Raw genomic sequence first — 22,468 nt, forward strand, 5'->3', positions numbered from 1 at the left:
CATCCACCTCCCTAAGCTTTACAATGAGCCTGTCCTGCTGCTCTGAGCAGCATTGTAAGGGCGCAGGAGGTCCCAGGGGGCAGTCAGGAGACAGGGAGCCGTTGGATGGAGTGGAGGTTGAGGGGGGCAATCAGGAGACAGGGAGCAGGGGGGGTTGGATGGGGGTGGGAACCCGGGAGAGTGGGGAGTCCCTGGGGGGGGACAGGGAGCGGGGGGGTTGGATGGGGGTGGGGTCCTGGGAGGGGGCGTTCAGGGGACAAGGAGTGGGAGGAGGGGGTTGGAAGTCCCAGAGGGGGTGTGTCAGGGGGCAGGGAGGGTTGGATAGGGATGGGAGGTTGGATGGGGTGGGGGGTCCCAGTATGGGGCAGTCAGGGGACAAGGAATGGAGTGGGGGTTTGGATGGGTCAGAGGTTCTGAGGCGGGGCGGTCAGAGGGCAGGAAGTGGGAGGGGTTGGATAGGAGGCGGGGATCAGGCTGTTTGCGGAGGCACAGCCTTCCCTACCCAGCCCTCCATACCATTTCACAACCCCGATGTGGCCCTCGGGCCAAAAAGTTTGCCCACCCCTGGCCTAGCACAATAGGGTGCTGGTCCATGAGTTGGGTTCCTTGATGCAGAGAAGACTTGGAGGGATAGACTTCAAAGGAAAGATTATAGAAAGTAAATAAGTAGATCTAAGTTAAATGAAAACTAAGGGGAGATAAATCACTAGCTACTAGTATCTGAATTGGTATACACCAAGAAAAGACAAGTTTCAGAGTAGTAGCCGTGTTAGTCTGTATTCGCAAAAAGAAAAGGAGTACTTGTGGCACCTTAGAGACTAACAAATTTGTTAGTCTAAGGTGCCACAAGTACTCCTTTTCTTTTTACCAAGAAAAGAGGAATCCTTTAGGGTACTTTGGAGGGGTGTAATTAGAAACAAGGTGAAAATTAGCAAGGAAAATTTAGCTTGACACTCTGGAAAAGTTATTCCAATATGAGGTCTCAGTCTGCGGTGTGGTTTTACAGGGACAGATGAAACCCTTAGTGCTAGAATCAGTTAAAAGTTAAATGGGATACAGAACTGGAGAATATGCTATAGGGAATAAGCTACCATGGGCAAGGAGCTGGACAAGCAATCTAAACAGGTCAAATTTAATATAATTGACTATGGAGTCTGTAACAGGGTAGCTTGCTCTGTGGGCTGGAGAGCATAGGACTAAACCAATCTGATTACCGAATGAGTCCCACTTGAGGGGAATGAGGCTTAAGTGACAATAAAGCCCAGCTGGGGAAAGAACCAGGCAGAAAGCTCAGACAGTAAGGAAAAGTTCTACAGGCATGAAGGCCCGTGAGAGACCCAGAGCAAAAAGGGAAGAGTCTGGAAAAGCTATCCCTGTAGAGAGGCTTGGGAAAGATCCTGCTTATACAGGGACAAAATGGACATACCCAAAGGAGAACTTAAGAGACTATGTAGGAAGTGGCCCAGTGGAAAACTGTAGCTCAGGTAAGGGAGCAGACCTCTCTGTTCAGTACAGGACCCCTGGACCGGAACCTAGAGTAGAGGGTGGGACTGGGTTCCCTACTGGCCCCAAGGAAAGGGGCATATAAAGCCTTCCACAATGGTTATTGAGCCCAGCAAGGGGGCTACAGGCTGTGTTGAAAACAGGGTGAGGAAGAACTCTACAGAGGGGGAAGGATTTTTGTTTGTGTTAAAAATATTTTGGGGACTCTTAGTTTGGATGACTATGACCCAAGAAAGGGTGTATTTAAGATGGTGACCCTGCAAGAAGGCCAAGTTTCTGATAGAGAAACCACCACAGTGCTGGATTGTGCTGCCATACTACTCCTGGCCACAAGGGGGCACCTAGCAGTGAGTGGATTCATTTACAGAGTCTCAAGATCTTTCACACCTAATCTTTCACTCTTCCCTGAACTAATTGTTCCATTATCTTGATCTGGGTTTGTATGTCTTGATTTAGTGTCCAAACCCCCAACTTTCACTTCTGAGTACACTTATGAAGTCACTGGGAATATTTGTATGAGAAAGGACTAATATTGTGAACAGAGTTTGCAGGACAGGCACTATATCATATTTGCTTTATAGGTAGATTTACTTGTAAGTAGTAGGTTTACAGCACCAGATCATTTTTTTTTCTTTAACCATAATATTTAACCTGTGAAAAATTTAGCCACACTGTGTTTATTATTTGTAAACACTTGAGGATAGGGGGCCTAGATTTTGGTGTGAATATCTGTTTGCTAGTTATGAAATATACTGTGAAAGTTGACACTAATGAGTTTATTTCCATTTAAAGCAAATCTAGTTTAATGCTCTTTCCCACAGATAAATTAATTGCTTTAATAGCTTCTGAAGTATTTATAAAGGCTTAGGCAGCATTAAATCACCACTAAATGAACAAGGAACTTAAAATCTTCAGATATTCAAGTTTGCATTATATTACCTTTTCTTTCTGAAGATTAATAATACACTCCGTACCCATTTGCCATCTTTCCAGTCACTTCAGTTTAAAATACTTAAATTGTTCTATAGCAGTGAACTTGAAATCAAGTACAAAATTGATATTTCAATGCCTAATTTGTAGAGCTTAAGGAATTCTGAAAAGCAAAGACACACAACTTGCTTTAGCAATCACCAAATGCATGCTTTAGCAATCCTCTTCTACCAGAGCTTAAGAGCTGACCACAATTTGTGTGTTGTAATAGTACCTTGCCACAGCAGCAACTACTATTCTAGCTGCCAGTTCCTTGAAGTACTCCGTTCTGACAACGTTACAGCCATAGTGACGCTGGGCCACATGCTGAGCTTTTGCATACAGAGAACAGATGTCTGTGGATGTCACTGATACTATTCCAAGATTTCTTACATTTCTGAATGCAGAATCCAGGTAGTTCACAGCTGTTCCAAATGGGTCCAGGTGTCTAAAAACAAAATATACACTGAGAAGCATCTCTGGTACGTAACTACTTAGCTTTTAAGCTATCTGAGAAAAAAACAGTTTAAAAAAATCCTCCCCATAACATCTGAAGTAAAATAAAAATAGAATTTGATTTTACAACGCACCTTCCATACCTCCAATGTGCCCAAATAATTTTCAAAGCAACAAATTTAGAGGAGGCAGGCAGTACATGTTGAGTAATGCAACAGTCATCACACATCCAGCACAATCTCTCTCACATCCTAGCACACTGGATAATTGAACTAAGAAGAATGCTGGCCAAGATACCGGTGTTTATTTTGAAAGACATGGGAGAAAATACAAATAAACTAACTCCTACTGAATTCAATTGGTTTGTGGATATTCAGCAACTCTAAGAATCAGACCACTTATTTTGATGTCTATGTATGGATTTAGTGCCTGCATTTGGGCACTAACATTTGAATGTTTTGGCCACAGATTCTAATTAAATCAGCCATGCTATTTAAGAATGGATTACAATAAGTGATCCATAAACACGCGGCCTTATTAAAAACTACATGCACAGATGCGAATTTCAAATTAGCTAAAATTATAGAAAAAATATTCTTATATTTCATTTTTCCCCAAACAGACAAAGTTATACCAAAAATCCATAAGTCTGGCCTAAAATGTTCATACACACTGTGAGGCAAACCTGCAGGCAAACCAGAGCTGCTCACTCAGCTGCCATGACTTCCCCCTCCAGCAGAGCCTGCAGTGACTCATCACCACGGATCCTAGAAATCCCTTTGCCATGGAAAAATCCAGAAATTGTGTTTTTACAGTCTTTAGTTTTTACATTTTGTAAAAAAATGAAAAACTGGGTTCTACTGTATATGTTATCTGAGCTTCCATTATCCAGCTCTCTGTATTAACCGAACCAGGGCTTAAAGCCAGAGCCCTGGATGGAGGAGCTTGGGTTGTCAGCCCCGGGTGGCTGTGCTTCCTATTGTGATTAGGGAAACTAAAGTTCAGCATTTCATTATAATCATGGGAAAAACACTGATTTTTATGGGGTTTTTTTATTGGAGAATTCTGAGGGTTTTTTTATTATGGAAAACTAGGATCGCTGCTCATCATTCAGGCATGCTGCAGCAATTCAGTTGCATGGATTCATCCCATAAGCAAAGCCTCAGCACTAACCCATGTTGCAGCAGCCTAATCCTGGGCAGAGCCTGGGTCAGGTGACCCCCAGGCACAGGTATTTCACTGATCCTGCCTGAGTGGCAAGTTAGTCTGTACAACAGCCTAACTACTCAGCCAGGAATCCTCCTGCTGCCTTGCAGTGTTAGTGTCATTAGGCTTCCAGCCTTCCCTTGATCCAGTTCCTGTTCCTGTCCCAGCATTGTTCCAGCCCACTTCAGCCTTGCCCATTCCTTACTCTGACCTTGCTCTAGCCCTGCACTTGCCACCTGACCCTTGGACTAACTCCAACCCAGCTTCAACCTTTGGCCTGCATCCAGACTCCAACTATGATCCTGATTTGGCTTGTCTATAGACTCTGACATCAGTTCTGACGCACAGCCTATCCCTGGACTCTGATTTCAGCGCTATCCTGGTCCTGACTCTATGGCTGGCTTCGACCTTGGTACCTGTTCTCAACCATGGCTCCAACCACCAGGCCTGACCGCCTAGAATACAGCACCCAACACACATTACCTAGGTGCTTATTTTCCACTTTGGATGCCAGAAGGACTTAAATGTTTTCCCAGTGATTATTTTTTAAAAGATTTTAAATTGTCTCTATTTACATAGTGCTTCAGTTGCTACAATTAAACTTTTAGTAAGCAAATAACCAGCCGCTGTTGGTTGTCTCATCCATTCAGACTTCTCTAAACAATCACTGGGGCAAAAATTAAATTACAGTCAAGATCAAAGCACCGAGCAAAGACAAACTTGTTTTAGCAAACACTCTTCACTTACATAAAATCGAAGGATCTCAAGTGCATTATGACATTAGCATCCATTTTTGTCACTTCAATAATGCCTACATTTTCCTCTCCTTCTTCCATAGTTTCATCACAGTCGTCCTCTTCCTTAGTATTCATCATCACCTTCATCTTGTTTAAATGGCAGTTTTCCTGAATCATTGTCACGGAATTTTCATTGAAATCATTAATGGTAACCTTCACAGAATTTCCAAGGTGCTTTGCCCACTGTAATCCCATTATACCTGAGGAGAAAGGCAAGTGCATAATTTTATGATTGGTTGCCTGCAATAGAATAAAGACCTGGTTCTTGATCCCCTTAACTTCAATAAAAACACAATCAAACCCTAAATGTGCATAATACAGAAATGTGATCCATACACAGGCTTTCATCGTGCGAGAATTTTGTTGGCAAACTCCAGCATTTGTGTGAAGACTCACTGAAGTCTATATGGGCACAAGGGTTTGCCTACCCAATTCTCATTACAAGGTAAGTGCCATACATATAAAAATGCTCTATGTACTGTGAAACAAATTGGACCTCAAATCTGTAGCAAGTCCCCTGGGCTTGTGCAACACTTTAATGCAGCAGACTGGAACTTCTATGGCAAAGCAAGATTTAAAAAAAAGCCTCAGTTTTTTAATTTAACTGAATGAAACAGGAAAATTAACATTTTAACTAATTTAGCAATCCTTGTTAGTCTGACATTAAATTGTTTTTATGCTGCCCCTAAATTTTAAATTTTTGATGTGTTGCAGATATTTGTAACAATAGGTGACTGTATTGTAAAAATCGTTGAGGGGGGAAACAGGAGGTTTTGATAGCTGGATAGGAGGCAGTTAAGACTTTTGGTGTGGCTTGGAACTGTGCAACAAACACATTAGCAGGACATGAACTGCCGAGCATTTTTAGCATAAATGTTGCATTTAAATTTTTATCTTCAGGTTTTAGAACTAACACCTGATTGAGATCATGGGGACAGTTTACACCTCTCCAATCTATTGTTTCACTGTCTACAGATTCAGGAAGACACCACCATATTGGTTTACATTAACTTCATGGTCAGGATTCTTCTTTATAAATACAGAGACTGGAAACAATTTTTTAAATGAAAGTTTGGATTCAGTGGCACTGTTCTACAACTAGGGGTTGATTCTGAAGCCAAACTCCACAGCTATCGAATCAGAATACATGGGACCTTGGACATAACTCGTCAAGTTAAGACGCACGGTATTTCATGCACTTTAAAATGTAAAAATTCTTCCTTTTGAGCATCAATAACTTCATCTCAAAGATATTTATGGTCCTTTTACACATCTAGAGCCAAATCCTGAACTCGGGGAAACACACAAGGAAGTCAAAAGGAGTCTGCCTAAGCAAGGACCACATAATACTTAAATATACAATGCTGATTTCTCATGAGAGGGACTTGCTACAAATTGTAAAATAAAATTTGAGATTTAAAGAAGGCAAAATGAGATTCTAAAAATTTGTTTATTTACCGGTGGCCCCAAATGCATCCAAACATTCTAAGGGGTTTCGTTCTTCAGCCAAAACAGCTAGTGCACAGAATATCAGTTGCCTAGAAGATAAAAAGGTGTATAATAAAGTTTAGAGTATGTATTTCACATATTTTTGTTTCTTCCATCTTAGGGTATATCTACACTTCCCGCCGGACCGGCGGGCAGCGATCAATCCAGCGGGGTTGATTTATTGTGTCTAGTTTAGATGGGATAAATCAATCCCCAAGCGCTCTCCCGTCGACTCCTGTACTCCTCCACTGTGAGAAGCGCAGACAGAGTCAACAGGGGAGTGGCAGCAGTCGACTCACCACAGTGAAGACACCGCGGTGAGTAAGTCTGAGTACGTCGACTTCAGCTACATTATTCACGTAGCTGAAATTGCAGAACTTAGATCGATTTCCTCCCCCTGGCAGTGTAGACCAAGGCTTAAGGTAATTTGTTCCAGCAACAGATTTTGCAATAACGGGGCTTAACAGCCACCAGAAGGTTTTCTAAACCTTTTGCTACCTTAAACAGCATTTGTAGGTCTCAGAGTACTCAAATATTCTTAAATTAATTCCAATGATAACTTTCTAGGAGTGCTGACTTTAACACTTATCCATGGAGCACTGAGATATAAAACACCACTATATCACAGTTTCTTACTATGATAAGTGAGTCCATGTAGCAGGCAAATTTGGTATGCAGCCTAATTGTTTGGGCATTTAAAGTATCAACTGCTGGCCTAAGGGCTTGTCTTCATGTACCGCTGCAGTGCTTTAGTGAAGACACTTCTATGCCAACAAGACACCGTCTCCCGTAAGCATAGCTATTGCCTCTCAGGGTGGTGGATTAACTATGTTAATGTGAGAAGTTGTCCCGTCGACACAGCGGTGTCTAAATCGGGGGTTAGGTCGGTATAACTATGTCACTCAAGGGTGTGCATTTTTTACACCTCTAAGTGATGTAGTTACACCAATATAGATTTGTAGTGAATTCCTGGCCTAAGAGTTTGTAGTGGAATGGAATCCTTCACAGTGTGGCAAAAAAGTAGTATGAAAGATAAGAACTCGAGATTCCACTTGCCGGTTAGACACCACTGTCTGGGGTTCAAGAGAATATGCTGTTTGTTTGGGGTTTATGCTGCTTTCTATAGGAAGTTAATGTGCGCTATGAAAGAACAGACCAGAGAGATTACTGGTGGTGGGTTTTTGTTTTTTTAAAACCATTCATTGCTAATAACAGCTGTCTGGAAATAACCATCAGTCTTCTTAGACTGACCTGAGAAATTTCCCCAGACAGATTCAAAATTATCTTTGGCAGTGTTCCTTCTGCAGAAGGACCCTGATAATGACTGAAGGGTAGTTAAACTTCAGTGTTTCAGGGAACAGGCTTTGGTATTGCAGCAATAGGGTGAGGTTATGACTTTTCTGAGGACGAAACGGCTACCCACTCTACTGACATTAAAACGAGTGATGTGAAGAGGAGCTAGAACAGAGGTGGGCAAACCACGGCATGAGGGCCACATCCAGCCCACAGGACTATCCTGCCTGGCCCTTGAGCTCCCGGCCGAGGAGGCTATCCCCCCGTCCCTCCCCAGCTATCTCCCCTCCGCCCGCAGCCTCAGTGCACTGCACCACCAGTGCGGGAGGCTGCACAGCGGCGACAGGGGAGAGCAGGAAGGGAGGCTCACCTACAGTCTCAGGGGAGCAGGTGGGTGGTGCGGGTGGTGGGAACGCGGCAAACGTGGGCAAAGGACTCAGGAAGAGCACCGGGCGGCCGTGCAGCCGACCGGAGAGAAGCGGCGCTTTGAAGGGGAAACCCACTGCTTCTCTCTGGCTGTGCTGCTGCCCCTGCTCCTCCCCAGTCCTCTGCCCGTGTTCGCAGGGCCACATTCTGAAAGGGGCTTGGGGGGAGGGGGTTGGATGGGAGGAGTCCCAGGGGCCTGTCAGGGGGCAGGGGTGTGGATAGGAAGCAGGGCAGTCAGGGAGCAGGGGGGGTTGGATGGGTCGGGGGTTCTGAAGGGGGAAGTAGGGGGCAGGAAGTGGGAGGGGGTGGATAGGGTTAGGGGAGGCACAGCCTTCCCTAGCTGGCCCTCCATACAGTTTTGGAACCCCGATGTGGTCCTCAGGCCAAAAAGTTTGCCCATCCCTGAGCTAGAGGAAAGAATCTACTCCAATAAAGTGGGACCTATAAAAAGGAGTCCTAGGATGTGAGGTAGGTACGTAGTATGCTCATTCTTCAGCTGTGCTGGAGGAGAGCACTTAAGTGATGTCTAGTCCTGGGAGCTCACAAAAACTCAAAGGAAAACAGTTCATTGAATAGGTTTTTTGAGTCCTCAGGTGTGGTTTATGTAGGTTTTTCCCCCTCAAACTCCCACACTGCTGCATAAGCTAGCATCTTTATTTCCTTAGAAACTAGAACATTTTCCACACATATTTTGTTCTGAAAACCATTTCTGTTGTTTTAGAAAAGTCTTCCCAGCAGTATACAAGGAAGATAGTTCAGTAAGCAAAATTAGAAAAGCATCAAAATGGAGCCTTCCTATATTGGGCATCTTATTTTTATTGCTTGAAAAATGTTATTCCTCTAGACATCATAGTGGGCTGTTTACTGGGATAATTCTTTTAAGTGAGAACATTTTCATTGCAACCTCTCCCCACTACCCCCCTCACCTGTTGAGTTTCATTTTGGGATTAAAATAGGAATCTGATTTCTGAGGTGTGGAGTAGTTAGGAAGAACTTGTACATCTGTATCTGCCTCTTTCAGCACTTCATGAGAAGACTTAGGAGCAGGGGCTAAAAAAATATTTTAGGAGAGGAAAGAGAGTTAATGATGATTTGTGAGTATTTGTACATTTTAGCTACAAAATTCAAAAAAGATCTTTCAAATAATTAGGGCCCCAATCCCACTGATACATAACAATGTTAACACATGAAAACCAGCCTATTACCGTTTGGTGTCAGGAAAGGAGATCACAGCTAGTTTATATTCAGGACATTGGCAGATTTGGGGCCAAATTCTCCCCTGATTTACACCCTATAAAATGCCATAGTTTCATCATACAAATTTCTTTCATAAAATTACACCCCTTCAAGAACTCATTCAAGTTGAATAGTATGAGATGCTGCAGGAAATACATTCTCTCATGACAAAAAATACCACTGAGCTTCTAATAGTATTCCAGTCACTTCTTGATAACTAAAAAGACAGAAGGGCTCAAGTCATTCCAGGATTTCAGAGACCTTCATTTTTACCTGAAAAATTCAGAATAATTTCTGAAACAAACCATTACTCTCCTATAGGCAGAAAATTGACTATATACTCTGAACCTTGTACCCACTGAAGACAGATTTTCTATTTTGCATGCCTGAACATAGAATACTGCCATTTCAATAGAATCATAGTAACTGAGAATTGGAGAGTGAATGTATCCATGCGCTGTGTAATCCTTCTCCTGCCTTGATCCAGCCTGAACAAGTGAGGTGTCTCACAAATAAGATTTTTTTGTAGCTCTGTCTAGGTACTTAGATATCATGGAGATGAGGACCATATAACTGCCTCCCACATATTTATTGCTTAGATATTTATATAATTCTCCCCACCATCCATACAATTGAAATAAAATATTTCATTTTTAATACAAATTGATTAGACTTTTATGGCATTTTAACCAACAGGACTACATTATGAAGAAATGAAATGGGGAAGGAGCAATGATGAAGAATTTCACAATTTATACTGTGATTTCCATTTGTCAATCTCAGAATTACACAGGTGTGGAAGTATTAACTCCATTTTGTAGATATGGAGAGGGGGGGAGAGTCAACCATAAAAGTTGAGAGATTGCTCCAAGGCCAATAATTAGTGAGAGGATTTGGGAATAAAACCCAGATTTCCTAACTCCCAATCCCATACTCAGTTGATTAGATCACCTTTTCCCCCTAAATGAAGAAGAGCATGTTTGTGTGTGTATGTATATGCGCATGCGTGTGTGCGCGCGCACATACACCGGACCCTCACTAGAAGGCGCATCTATATAGCGCAAATTCGCATATAACGCGGTCGCGACCATGGATCCCAAATTTAATTACTTTAATTGCAATTCTTTTTAACGCAGTCCTCGCGTTAATGCAGTATCACACATGGATCCCAAATCCTGCGTTTTAGCGAGGATCATGTGTGTGCGCGCGCACGTGCGTGCATATATATGTGGTCGTGGGGCGGCAAATGATAGGTTCACTTTCTACAATGACCTGTTCATATGGCAGCATCAGAATGGGAGCTACATTTTACGTGCCCTTCACATGGCAGTGGTAGAGAGGACACAATAAAAGATGGATGAAGAGGGCAGAGAGAAGCAGAACTGCTTATCTTACCAGCTAGAAAAGTAATAACTGTTCTTCTTCGAGTAATAGTCCCCTATATGTATTACAAATGCAGGTGCACATGCATGCCATGCACCAGAGCCAGAAGTTTTAGAGTAGCAGTGTCCATTGACCCACACGGCCACCTTATGTTGCCATGTGCTCCATGTGAGGTTATAGGGGTTTGTGTGAGGCGACATGCCCTCCGTTCCCTCTCACCACATGGTTGGAATCAGAATCCTCTCTTCGTGCTCGTGCACTCTATCTACAACGGACCATCATTCTCGTAATTAGTGAGTTCTGCTGCTTTCTTTCCATACTTCTGTAAATACGTTAGTTTATATAGTAGCTCCTTACAGGGCCTATCCTGACTCATTTGGGGGAATATGCCCCACGTTCCGGGGTTCAAGAACTGCACCTCCTGCCCTCACTCGTTCTCTGTGAGCAACAAGCACATGTGCTGCCTCTAATGCCTGGGTAAGACGCACTGTCACCTGCTGCAATATCTGCACGTCCTTCCCATCAAGGACTCGCAATGCTTGTCTTCAGTGCCTCTGCAAATTCTTCATAGCAGAAGCGCTCCAGCCTCGTGCAGTTTGATCCCAGACCCTTCGTGCTGGTGGTGCACTGCCCATGATTGGCAGTAAGCGCCCTCCCCTCGGCTTCACACCTGGACCCGTTAGCACCACCGAAACACAAGACGGCACATAAGGACAGTCACAAGCGCTCTCATGAACACTGCAGAAGGTCCCCATTGCAGACCACTGAGCCACACTGCATTTCCTCCCCAAGATGGGTTTGGTCAGATGGTGACCTGCAGGGCCACACCCTAAGCCAGGGGGCAAGGAAAAGGAGAAGCGAGACCCACGGGTCCCAACAGCCTGCCCGTGTGCACTACTCAGCCATGGCAGCACTCTCCAGGCTGTGCTCTGCATACCCCTCCTCAGAGTGGCAGAGGATGGGAAGTGCCCTCAACACCAGGCCAGATGGATCCGGTGGTCTCCTTGTCCCCTCTCAAGCTGTTGTACCCGCCCTTGCTGCTTCTTTCTATCTCCTGGCCACCTTCACCAGCTGCTGAGTCACTCCTCCTCAGATGCGACCCGCTCCCAGCGATCGCGGTACCACCCACACTGGTGGCTCCACCACTGCTGGAGGCTTCTTCGGACTTGGAGGGCTTCTCAGCAGAAGAGAGATCCTTCTTCCCAGTCTCTCGGCATAATGCGGACTCTCGGGCTCACATGCCTTTTCCCGCTCCCTATGCTCCGGGCTCACCTGCGTGGTACCCGTATCCATGGGGCCCGCAGTACTATTAAGATCTGGCCTCATGGCATCACTGGCCCATGTGGAACCCCATCACTGCTTGGATCCACCGTCGGTGGCCTCATACCAGAACCCCTCAGCCCCTCTCTGCCAGCTCCAATGGTCTCAGACCTGAAAGAGGACCCAATGTTCGATCCGGTACCACCGGCCCTGACAGCAGCCTCTTCTCTCCAGATGAGGCCCTGATCCCTCCGACCCTCTCGCCTCCTGACAGTCCCCACCTTTGACTTAGGCATCCCTCTAGAAGAGGTCCAAGACCAACTGGACCAGTTGTTAAACATTCTTCAGCCCCGTGGCCTGACACACGTAGCTCTGCCCATTCACAACGCGGTTCTACAACTTGCAGGAGCAGCGTGGCACACGCCGACATCCTGCACCTGCATACCCAAGAGGGTAGAAGGCAGGTGCTTCGTACTGGCTAAGGGGGGGTGGAAGATATTTTCCCACCTCCCTCTGGCCTCGCTGGTCATGCACGTGGCCATGGAATGGGCACACTAGCACGCCGACTCTTACACACGCACCCGGATAACGTGGTGAAATACCTGGACTTCCTGGCATGCAAACTCTACTCCGTGGCCCTTCAATTCCACATTTCTGACTATCAAGCTCTGCTAGCGAAGTTCGCTTTCAACAATTATAATAAGCTAGTGGAGTTCTTGGAGGACATGACACAGACCAAAGGCCAGCGATTACAGGCCTTGCTGGATGAGGGCTGCCTAAGGCCAAGTCAGCCTCCAGGCCACGGTGGATGCAGCAGACATGTCCTCCTGCTTCCAGGCCACAGAAATGGCAATGATGCCTGCATGTGACCACCTCCGCCTCCCTGGTGGACGTACCTGCCATGCAGCAACATGGTGCTCTGTCCACACCTTCACAGCGTACTATGCCACTGACCAGTGGGCAGCTGCTGATGCCACCATAGGCCGTGCTGTCCTGCAACAGGCCTTACCAATTACGTCCTTGTACCCACCTCTGAGCTGATCACTGTTCCGTACTCAACCGCATTTGGAATACATATAAGGACCATCACTCTAAGGAGAAGAGGAGGTTACTTACCTGTAACTGGAGGTTCTTTGAGATGTGTAGTCATTATATATATTCCAATACTTGCTCACCTTCCTCTCTGCTGCAGACTCTCTATTCTGTGGTAAGAGAGAGACTGAGGGTGTGTCACCCAACAAGGCCTCTTATAACCTTGCCTGGAGCACATGGCGACATAAGGCAGCCGTGTATGTCAACAGGCATTCCTGCTGAAAAAATTCTGGCTCCGGTGCATGGAGTGCCTGTGCACCCACATTGGGCATACAAATAGGGACCAGACATCTCAAAGAACCTCCAGTTATAGGTAAGTAACCTCTTCTTTTAATAACTTGCAAAAATAAAGTACTTGAAATCTAGTGCTAAACTATCTTTTTTTTTTTAAATGAGTGAGTCATTCCAATAATATAATTTAGCTTTTACAGTTTAGCTCTGATTCAGTCAAAAGATTAGTGCATATAATTTATGGGGGTTTGCAATAGGATTCTGATTTACTGAATTATATGAACAACCTACCATCTACCCCTTTATCAACATGCTGTAGACCTGAAGACAGTCAGCTGGTTTCAATAGTCCATGTTTATACACTTCAAACAAAAACAATTCAGCATTTTGGCATTTATCTGAACTTGATTTATACTCAGGATTGATTTAAAAATAAATGGATGCTGCCAAAACAGGGAGGCATGAAATTAGCCACGCCAATTTTGTTTTACGAGTACAGTCTCCCACTATCTGTGCCATTCTTTTGAAAAGGTTGGGTATTGACATTTCCAAGATTATCAAGCTAATTGCAAAGTAATGTTTTTTTATAGCAAAAAACAGAGCTGTTGCCTGATGTATTAGTTGTGTATTAATGATATCAATCACTTAAGAATTCCTAATTAACACTCTGAGGTTTGGTAGGTTCTCGTCCAAAGATCAGGCCCAGTATTACTATTATTATTCTGATGGGAACCCTGACGTGCACAGTTGCAACACTCTCACTTACGAAAAGCCTTTGAATTTGCAATAGATTTACCAACACAATTAGTAAAGTTAAACACTTCAAACCCAGCAATGTAGATAGAGTTAATACAGACTGTGCATCTGAGTAGCCATATACTCACACCATCCCTTTCAAAAGGACCTGAAATGTCATTCTCTCCATCATCATCATCATCACCACCATCACCATCACCACCAGTGAGGGTCATCCTGGCATTTCCCAAGAGTTGCATTTCCCAAGGGACGCAGGCCGGGATATAACTTCTATAATGTATTACATTGATGCTACTATGCCTAATGCATATTCAGTAAGAGCTTCTCCCCTTTTGTGTTTCCTCACCCTACAAATGTTGGGGTGCCTTTCTCCCTTAGGTTACTAGGCCTTTTACCTCAAGCTTATTAACATATACATCAATTAGGTACCATGGCTTTCTTGTGTCAGATATCTGCTGATGTTCCTAACTTAAAATATCCCATACAGCTGCTATAAACTAGCATCTTGTGGTTATCTGTCAGCAGTTAAGTCATTATAGTGTTCCATCTTGTGATATCTTATGATCGAGGGCAGCAGTTTTCAACCAGGGGTTCCAGGGCCTCCTAGGGGGCCTTGAGCAGGTTTCAGGGGGGCCTCCAAGCAGGGCCAGCATTAGACTTATTGGGGCACAGGGCAGAAAGCCAAAGCTCCACTGCATGGGGCTGAAGCCCAGGTCCCTGAGTCCCACCACCAGGGGCTGAAGCTGAAGTCTGAACTATGTACCTTCGCGGGGGGGGCCCTGTGGCATAGGGCCCCAGGCAATTGCCCTGCTTGTTATGCTCTAATACCAGCCCTGGCTTTTACATGCAGAAAACCAGTTATTCTGGCACAGGTGGGCCATGAAGTTTTTATAGCATGTTAGGAGGGAGGGAGGGAGGAGTCTCTGAAAGAAAAAGATTCAGAACCTCTGATCTAGGGTTACTCCTGGTTAATTGCGTACGCTAAGGCTTTTGGGCCTTATGCCTTGTTTAGCTAACCTATTGTCTTTCAGGCCTGAGGCCTGTAAGCTCATTGCTTTACTAGCTTTCTTATGTCATGCCTTACCTAGCAAATACCTACATGTATAGTCTACAAAGCAGGAGGGCAGAGCAGAGGGTAAACACTACAAACTCAGCACGCCAGCCTTTTGGGGTTATCCAAGAAAAAAGGTCAGATTAACAATTTGGCAACCTATATTATGAAGGATAGATCTCTCTTGTTTTAATTTCCTCCTAACCCTGAGCAAACTTACTTTTAGCACAGGCTTACTTTTGACAGTCCCTCAAACATATAGCCCAGCTATAACACACAATGCACTGTGTAAAGGAACCATTTATAAATAAAGCAGGAACATGAAACAGTTTACCTGCAATATACCTGGACTCAGTTTCTCCTTTGTTCACGTGGCGCTTAATATGCCCTATCATGTCAGTCCTTCGTGTGATGGTTGCAGAACAGATGATGCAGTGATAATGGGCTCCCATCTTCGCAGAGCTCTGTAAAAGAGTCAGTGTAGTTTTAAAATACAGTGAGACAAAGTGAGTGAAGTAACACCTGTGCAGCTTTGCTGCTGTAGTGCTTTAGTGAAGATGCTACCACATGGGAGCTTCTCCTGTTGGCATAGTTAATCCACCTTGGCGGGAAATGGTAGCTGTCTAGATTGGGGATTAGGATGGAATAACTATGTCGTGCAGGGGTGTGGATTTTTCACACCTAAGTGATGTAGTTATACCGATGTATGTTTGTAGTCACAGCTAAATTCAAGGTGGAACAGATTGTTTAGCATAAATAGTTAACACACATTGAAAGACAACACTCAAGGTGAAGTGGTGAGTTAACACCTCTACAGTCATAAGACAGAAAAGGGAAGTTAGTGGGTTACAGATTGTTGTAGTAAACCGTAAATTCAGTGTCCTTATTCAGTCCACGATTTTTAGCGTCTAGCCAAGTTACAAATTTAAGCTTCCATGCTCATTTTTTTGGAAAGTGTTATACAAGTTTCCTTTCAGGATGAGGAGGGAGTGATTGGATATGGAATGATAGCTTTGTGAAAAGTATTCACCCACAGGTGAAAGTGTGTTTTTTCTCTTTTATAATTTTTCTGTGCAAGTTCATTCAAGAGCACAAAAAATGTCTTGTTTTACCCATATAGTTGTTCTTGTTTGGGGCATTTATTGCACTGGGTGAAGTACACTATGTAGTGATAGGCATGTGTAGGACCCATGAATTTTGCAGGGTGTGTTGGGCGGGTAAAGATCATCACAGCAGTGGAAATGTGTCTACAGGTTTTGCATCTGTTATGGAAGGGTCTTCTGCTTTGAGTTGGCGTGTCCTGGTCTGTGGGGAGCTTACTTCTGGGGTGTTGTTGGAAGGCCAGAAGAAGGGGTTCAGGACCTATTTCTTTCAGGATTTGGTTCCCAATAAGTATGCATTAATTATTTATTGATGTCCCACAGGAGTTCGAGTGTGCAGTGGTAGGTGACAACTAGGGGTCTGTAGTTGGAGGGTCCCCCAAATTATTGAAGCAAGTTCTCTTGGGATATTTGGGCGGCCCATTCCATCATGTGATCTACTTCTCTGGTGGAGCATCCTTGTTTGGTGGAGGCCGTTTTAAATATGCTAAGGTGTATATCCCAGACTTTCTCCTCCAAGCATATTCTGTGGTATCTGACGGCCTGGCTGTAGACAATAGATTTCTTGATGTATTTGGGGTGGTTACTGGATCTGTCAAGGCAAGTGTGGTGATCTGTAGGTTTCTTGTACATAATGGACTGTAGATACTAAAAATCATGGACTTAATAGAGACCCTGGATTTATGATTTACTAGAACAATCTGTAACCCCCTGAGCCTTCTTCTTCCATCCTATGGCTGCAAAGGTGTTAACTGGCCACTTTCCCTTGAATGATCTTTTACAATATGTGTTAAGTATTTAGGCTAAAGAATCTGTTCCACCTTGTATTTAGCTGTGACACACTGAGTATGTCTCTCAGATCTCAAGAACTCTGAGTAACCTTGAAAGATTTGTCTCTTCCACCAACAGAAGTTGGTCCAATTAAAAATATGACCTCACCCACCTTGTCTCTCTAACATCCTGGGACCAACATGGCTACAGCACTTTTTAAAATACAACAGACCTGAACTGGAATTGAACCCGAGTTAAGATAGTCTTAAAAACAAACAAACAAACAAACAAAAAAAACAACCCTGTATGTGACCAAAGGGTTCTGGACTGGAGACTGCCGACAAAAGTATGTCCACAGAGAAGGTGTAGCATGGGAAGTGACAGTACTGACTTTCTCCATACTACTGCCCCTCTCTCTATCTGACCCAAAAAGATCACTTCTAGGGGTCAAAAGAGTACATTTATTTTCTGTGTCTTAAGTGTTTGGCCTTTTCTGTGACTGCAAACAAGGTTGTTGATTAGTCCAAAATGTGGTACTATTTTATGTGACGTTCTATGGTGAACAGGACTGAGACCACCAAATCCATTACACATACCATAGGCCATTCAACTAACATCAGAGGTTTAATTCTCACCACCTAAAGGTCTTGGCTGAATTTGAATTGGGGACCATAAAGTTCTGTATCCCATTACAGAAAACAACGTATGTTTGAAGACTACACTGAAACGCTTCACAAAAGTTCTTCCTAATTTCCCCTTTTTTATAGAGTAACTGAGCATATGTGATCTAGTATTTGTTACCTGGTCTCCAATGAGGTTTGGCTTCACTGGGCGACAAGGTAAGTGACAGATGCACATTCTGTATCCTGGAAAACAAACTAGTTCTTGTCACCTTACAGTATGGTCAATACATAGTACATAACTACCATATAGCATAAGCAATTTGGGGGTAAGGATTATCTTATTTGTTACTTGTTAGTACAACTGTAATGGGACCTTGCTTGAGCACCTTAGGTACTTCTAAAATAAGTAGATGCTATTATTTACTCTTATTATTTATTTGTATTCTGGTACATATATCCTATCAATATAGAGATGCTTCTGCTGTTAAACTTTAAAACAAACAAAAAATCACTGACAGGCACTCAGGTCGCAGAACTGTACTGGGTAGTTGTTAGGACTTGAAACATCTACCTGACTGGTAACCTTTTCAAAAGCATCTAAACATTTTAGGCTTCTAAGTTCCATTTTCAAAAGAGACTTTTAACCACTTAGGTTCCAAGTCCCATAGACTTCAAATAAAACTCACAGCCTACTAACCAATGAAAATACCTGTGCTGTGAACACCACAAAAGCCTTGACAGCAATTTAAACAAATAAAACACTTTTGCGTACTGTAGGCAAATATAATACTGCCAAACAATTTTCCATATAATAAACTTTAAAAGTGTAACCTATTGTGTCTTCTAATTGGCACCTTGTTCCCCCTTCCTGCCTTCACTCTACATTTGCTTTTCTATAGCAGACCATGCTATCTTTTTCTTTGTTTTGAGCGTGTATGCTCCCTCCCTTCCAATTCCTATTTTTACTATTGGACTTCATTGCTTTTTGTAAACGAGTTATCACAATATTGTGCTTACATATAACACATGGCTACTAAATACATTGTTATTTGAAACAATTTCTTCAGAACTGAAGAATCTTCCTGATCAGCTTGTCCAGCTATATAAAGTAAATGCACAAATGACTATATTGAGAAACTAACTGAAAACTTTTAACTAACAAAACGAAAATCACAAATATTTACAGTTTGAACACTATTTTCATGACATGCTAAGCAATTACTTTCCATTAAAAAATGCTTAGCTTGAAACTATTTTAAAGTGTGCAGTGGAAAACAGAGAATCACATACTTTTAGTTTGAGATATTCATCTATATGATAGGCCAAAATTGACTTTCATTTGGTTATACATTACAAAACTTTGTGGTATTAGTTAAGTGTCCATACACTATAAAGCTCTGCACTTTATAGAGAGACTTACTTCTCTGAAATTGGATTAGGTGCAGTGGTGCAAATAGGCCAGTATGCCATACTAGCAAACTATTTATGGCTGGTATGGCATACCTGAAAGACACAGAAGCAGCCCCGCCGGAGAAGAGAGCTGGGGGGCAGGGCTGGGGGGTTCTGCTCCTTTCCCCACTGCCCCGCCCAGCCCCCTGGAAAAATCCCAGCCCCTTCCCCTGCCCTTCCAAGGAGCTGCGTCTCCGTCTGTGTACCACAGCAGCAGCCCCACCGGAGGAGAGGGCTGGGGGGCGGGGCTGGGAGTTCTGCTCCTTTCCCCAAGGGGAAAGGAGCAGAAAGCTGGCAGCTTCTCCAGCGGCTGAACCGCCCCCTGCCTCCAGCCCAGTCCTCCGGTGGGGCTGCTGCTGTGGTACACAGAATGAGGACAGAGAAGCAACTCTATGGAAGGGCAGTGGGCAGGGCTGGGAGTTCTGCTCCTTTCCTTGCTGCTGTTCCTGGGAGACTACTGCCCAGAAGTCTCTGGTGCAGCAGGAGGACAACAGAGCTCCCCCCTAGATAACATGGGATGGATGTGGGGAGGGGACGGGGCCCCAGGCTGGGCAGCGAGGAGTCACATGGAGGGTCATGTGCTCCCCTTTGCTGGTCTCCGCCCCTTCCTAAGAAATGGATTTTATTTGCACCACTGATTAGGTGTATATAAACAGACTCACATTAAGGTGAAATATCCATAGATATTTCCTGATATTAATATTAAAAAGCAATTTAATATATACATGTAACAATTTTTAAACTGGCAGAAAAAAAATGAAATACAGACTAACTTTTGCTATAAACACCAAGTTTAAAGAGGACATACCACTGGCTTTGATTTAGGGTCAAAATCTAGCAGTCTTTATGAAAGTGAAACTCCCGCTGATGTCAATGGAAATTTTAAATGTATGGGGACTACAGAATTGGGCTCTACGCTGCCACTTAATCTTATGCTGTACTTTGTTGCATAAAATATAAGCAATCTATTCAAGTATAAAAGACTTTACCTTCAAATTCAACAGAAACCTTCCAATGCAAATTTTGAAGGTGGCGATGGAGCTTATGACTATAGCAAGCTTTGAATTTCTCTTCAGGACACAGTGGGCAAGGTTTCTTTCCAGCTGAAAATTCATATAAGAACAAAACAAGGAGATACAAGTATGCAATTAATAAGCAGATTAGAATTGTATATGCCGCTATATATTTGTATACATTTCCATACATTCAACTAATGCATATTTGAGACAAAACATTATTTTCCTCAACATCTAGTACAGGCAGAATTGTGGTTTTGTCTAATAAAAGATTAAGCTCTGTAAATTCAGACATATTTAAGTTTATAATCCCAAAATGCCATTCATGCAGGTATCGTAGGCCCTTTAAAAATCCAACATTTTCTAATTTTTGTTTTGCTCTATCTACTTGTTGCCTCTTGTCTTATACTTAAGATTGTTAGCTCCTTGGGGCAGGGGCCATCTTTTTGTTGTGTGTTTGTAGAGCGATTAGCACAGTGAGGATCCTAATCCATGACTGGGGCTTCCTAAGCACTACCACAATACAAATAAATAATAATTATTTCAACCCAATCCACTCTCAGTGAATTGCTCATCAAATAATATTTCAAAGTGTGGCTAATGTCATTTACACAGTCATTTTTCTGACATGTTCTTACTCAACTGATCTTCTCTCTGTGTACTCAGATTCATATCTAGTTACTGACAAACTAAGTTTTTGCTACTTTTTACTCATGAGCACTTTTCCTTCTAAGCTGTGCGCGTGCACACATACAGATCCTAAACCCCACGCATATGGTGAAACACCGCATGCACAAAAATTTGCACAGAAGCACAACAATTTGTACAGAAGAAATTTTCTGCACACATGGCCTGTCAAAAATTAGAGGGAACATTGCTCATGAGCCATGTAAATACAGATTCAGGAGCATGAGTTAGATATTTCTGGCATGAACATCAATCAGAGAATTACACAGTTCTAATTATACAACTTTTGCTATTATTGATGCACAAGGCAGAAAGAACCCGGTTTGACTTTCAGTTTCCAGGTTGAGTTTACCAAGCTCGGAGATGGGAGGATATTTTACTTGTAAATTTCATCAGGAAGTCATTGAGGCACAATACCCATGGAGCCCCACACAGTGCCATTTTCCTCATTTCAGAGTAACTACACTTCAAGCAAAATCTTTTAAAAAAACACATTAATCATAGAATCATAGAAGATCAGGGTTGGAAGGGACCTCAGGAGGTCATCTAGTCCAACTCCCTGCTCAAAGCAGGACCAACACCAACTAAATCATCCCAGCCAGGGCTTTGTCAAGCTGGGCCTTAAAAACCTCTAAGGAAGGAGATTCCACCACCTCCCTAGGGAACTCATTCCAGTGCTTCACTACTCTCCTAGTGAAAAAGTTTTTCCTAATATCCAACCTAAACCTCCATCACTGCAACTTGAGACCATTACTCCTCGTTCTGTCATCTGCTACCACTGAGAACAGTCTAGATCCATCCTCTTTGGAACCCCCTTTCAGGTAGTTGAAAGCAGCTATCAAATCCCCCCTCATTCTTCTCTTCCTCAGACTAAACAATCCCAGTTCCCTCAGCCTCTCCTCATAAGTCATGTGCTCCAGCCCCCTAATAATTTCTGTTGCCCTCCGCTGGACTCTTTCCAGTTTTTCCACATCCTTCTTGTAGTGTGGGGCCCCAAACTGGACATAGTATTCCAGATGAGGCCTCACCAATGTTGAATAGAGGGGAATGATCACGTCTTTCAATCTGCTGGCAGTGCTCCTACTTTGTTTAGTGATAGAGTCCGCTTTCTCTCTCTCCTCCGAATCTCCAAAACAAACTTTCAGACAAGTTTAAATCCCTTATTTAGAATAAATCATTTTCTGTAGTCTATGTTAAAGCAACAATTCTAGAAACAGTAAAGTCAGGGATGTGATGATTAATTTGTATAAGAATCCATTGGTACTGAAAGTATTCAGAATAACTCAAATGCCACCCTGAAATAAAAATCCAGCTTTCAGAATCCTATTTTGCTCTGACATATGATTCATACATGCAACTGTGCACGTCCTTGTTGCTGAGTTCTGTGACTGGATGCTAAATGATCAATCAGGCAGAATTTAGTAGCTTCCATTTTGACTTCGGACAGCACAGGATGAATGAGAAGCATCTTGTAGCATGGAAGCCTTTTAATAAAATATGAAGTGTCTTATCATATTCATTGTACACAGATGATCGAAATTTAATATCTAACATTGGTATCTGCCAAATCTAAAATAAGCGGATTTGCCACATTCCTTTTAAAAATATTATAAGTTCTTAGAACTGAGAGATGTATAACATTTAAAGCCACAGGCATAATCCTGCAATGAGCTCC

The 22,468-nt window shown here is 43.2% G+C and overlaps 1 protein-coding gene across 4 annotated transcripts in view; it reads right to left on the reverse strand.

Annotated features, from left to right (window-relative positions):
* The window catches only part of TRMT1L (tRNA methyltransferase 1 like), a 50,129-nt gene that overhangs the window by 9,429 nt on the left and 18,232 nt on the right, over nucleotides 1–22,468 (reverse strand). For all 4 annotated transcript variants that reach the window (XM_038414941.2, XM_043490652.1, XM_038414938.2 and 1 more), the window contains exons 4-10: nucleotides 20,080–20,193; nucleotides 17,820–17,884; nucleotides 15,482–15,611; nucleotides 9,065–9,188; nucleotides 6,390–6,469; nucleotides 4,882–5,131; nucleotides 2,708–2,920 (exon numbers count right to left, since the gene is read on the reverse strand). In XM_038414941.2, coding sequence (XP_038270869.1) covers nucleotides 2,708–2,920; nucleotides 4,882–5,131; nucleotides 6,390–6,469; nucleotides 9,065–9,188; nucleotides 15,482–15,611; nucleotides 17,820–17,884; nucleotides 20,080–20,193 — 976 coding nt within the window. The remainder of the gene's footprint in view (nucleotides 1–2,707; nucleotides 2,921–4,881; nucleotides 5,132–6,389; nucleotides 6,470–9,064; nucleotides 9,189–15,481; nucleotides 15,612–17,819; nucleotides 17,885–20,079; nucleotides 20,194–22,468) is intronic.

The sequence above is a fragment of the Dermochelys coriacea genome, chromosome 8, assembly GCF_009764565.3.
Source record: "Dermochelys coriacea isolate rDerCor1 chromosome 8, rDerCor1.pri.v4, whole genome shotgun sequence".
NCBI classification, from domain to species: domain Eukaryota; kingdom Metazoa; phylum Chordata; order Testudines; family Dermochelyidae; genus Dermochelys; species Dermochelys coriacea.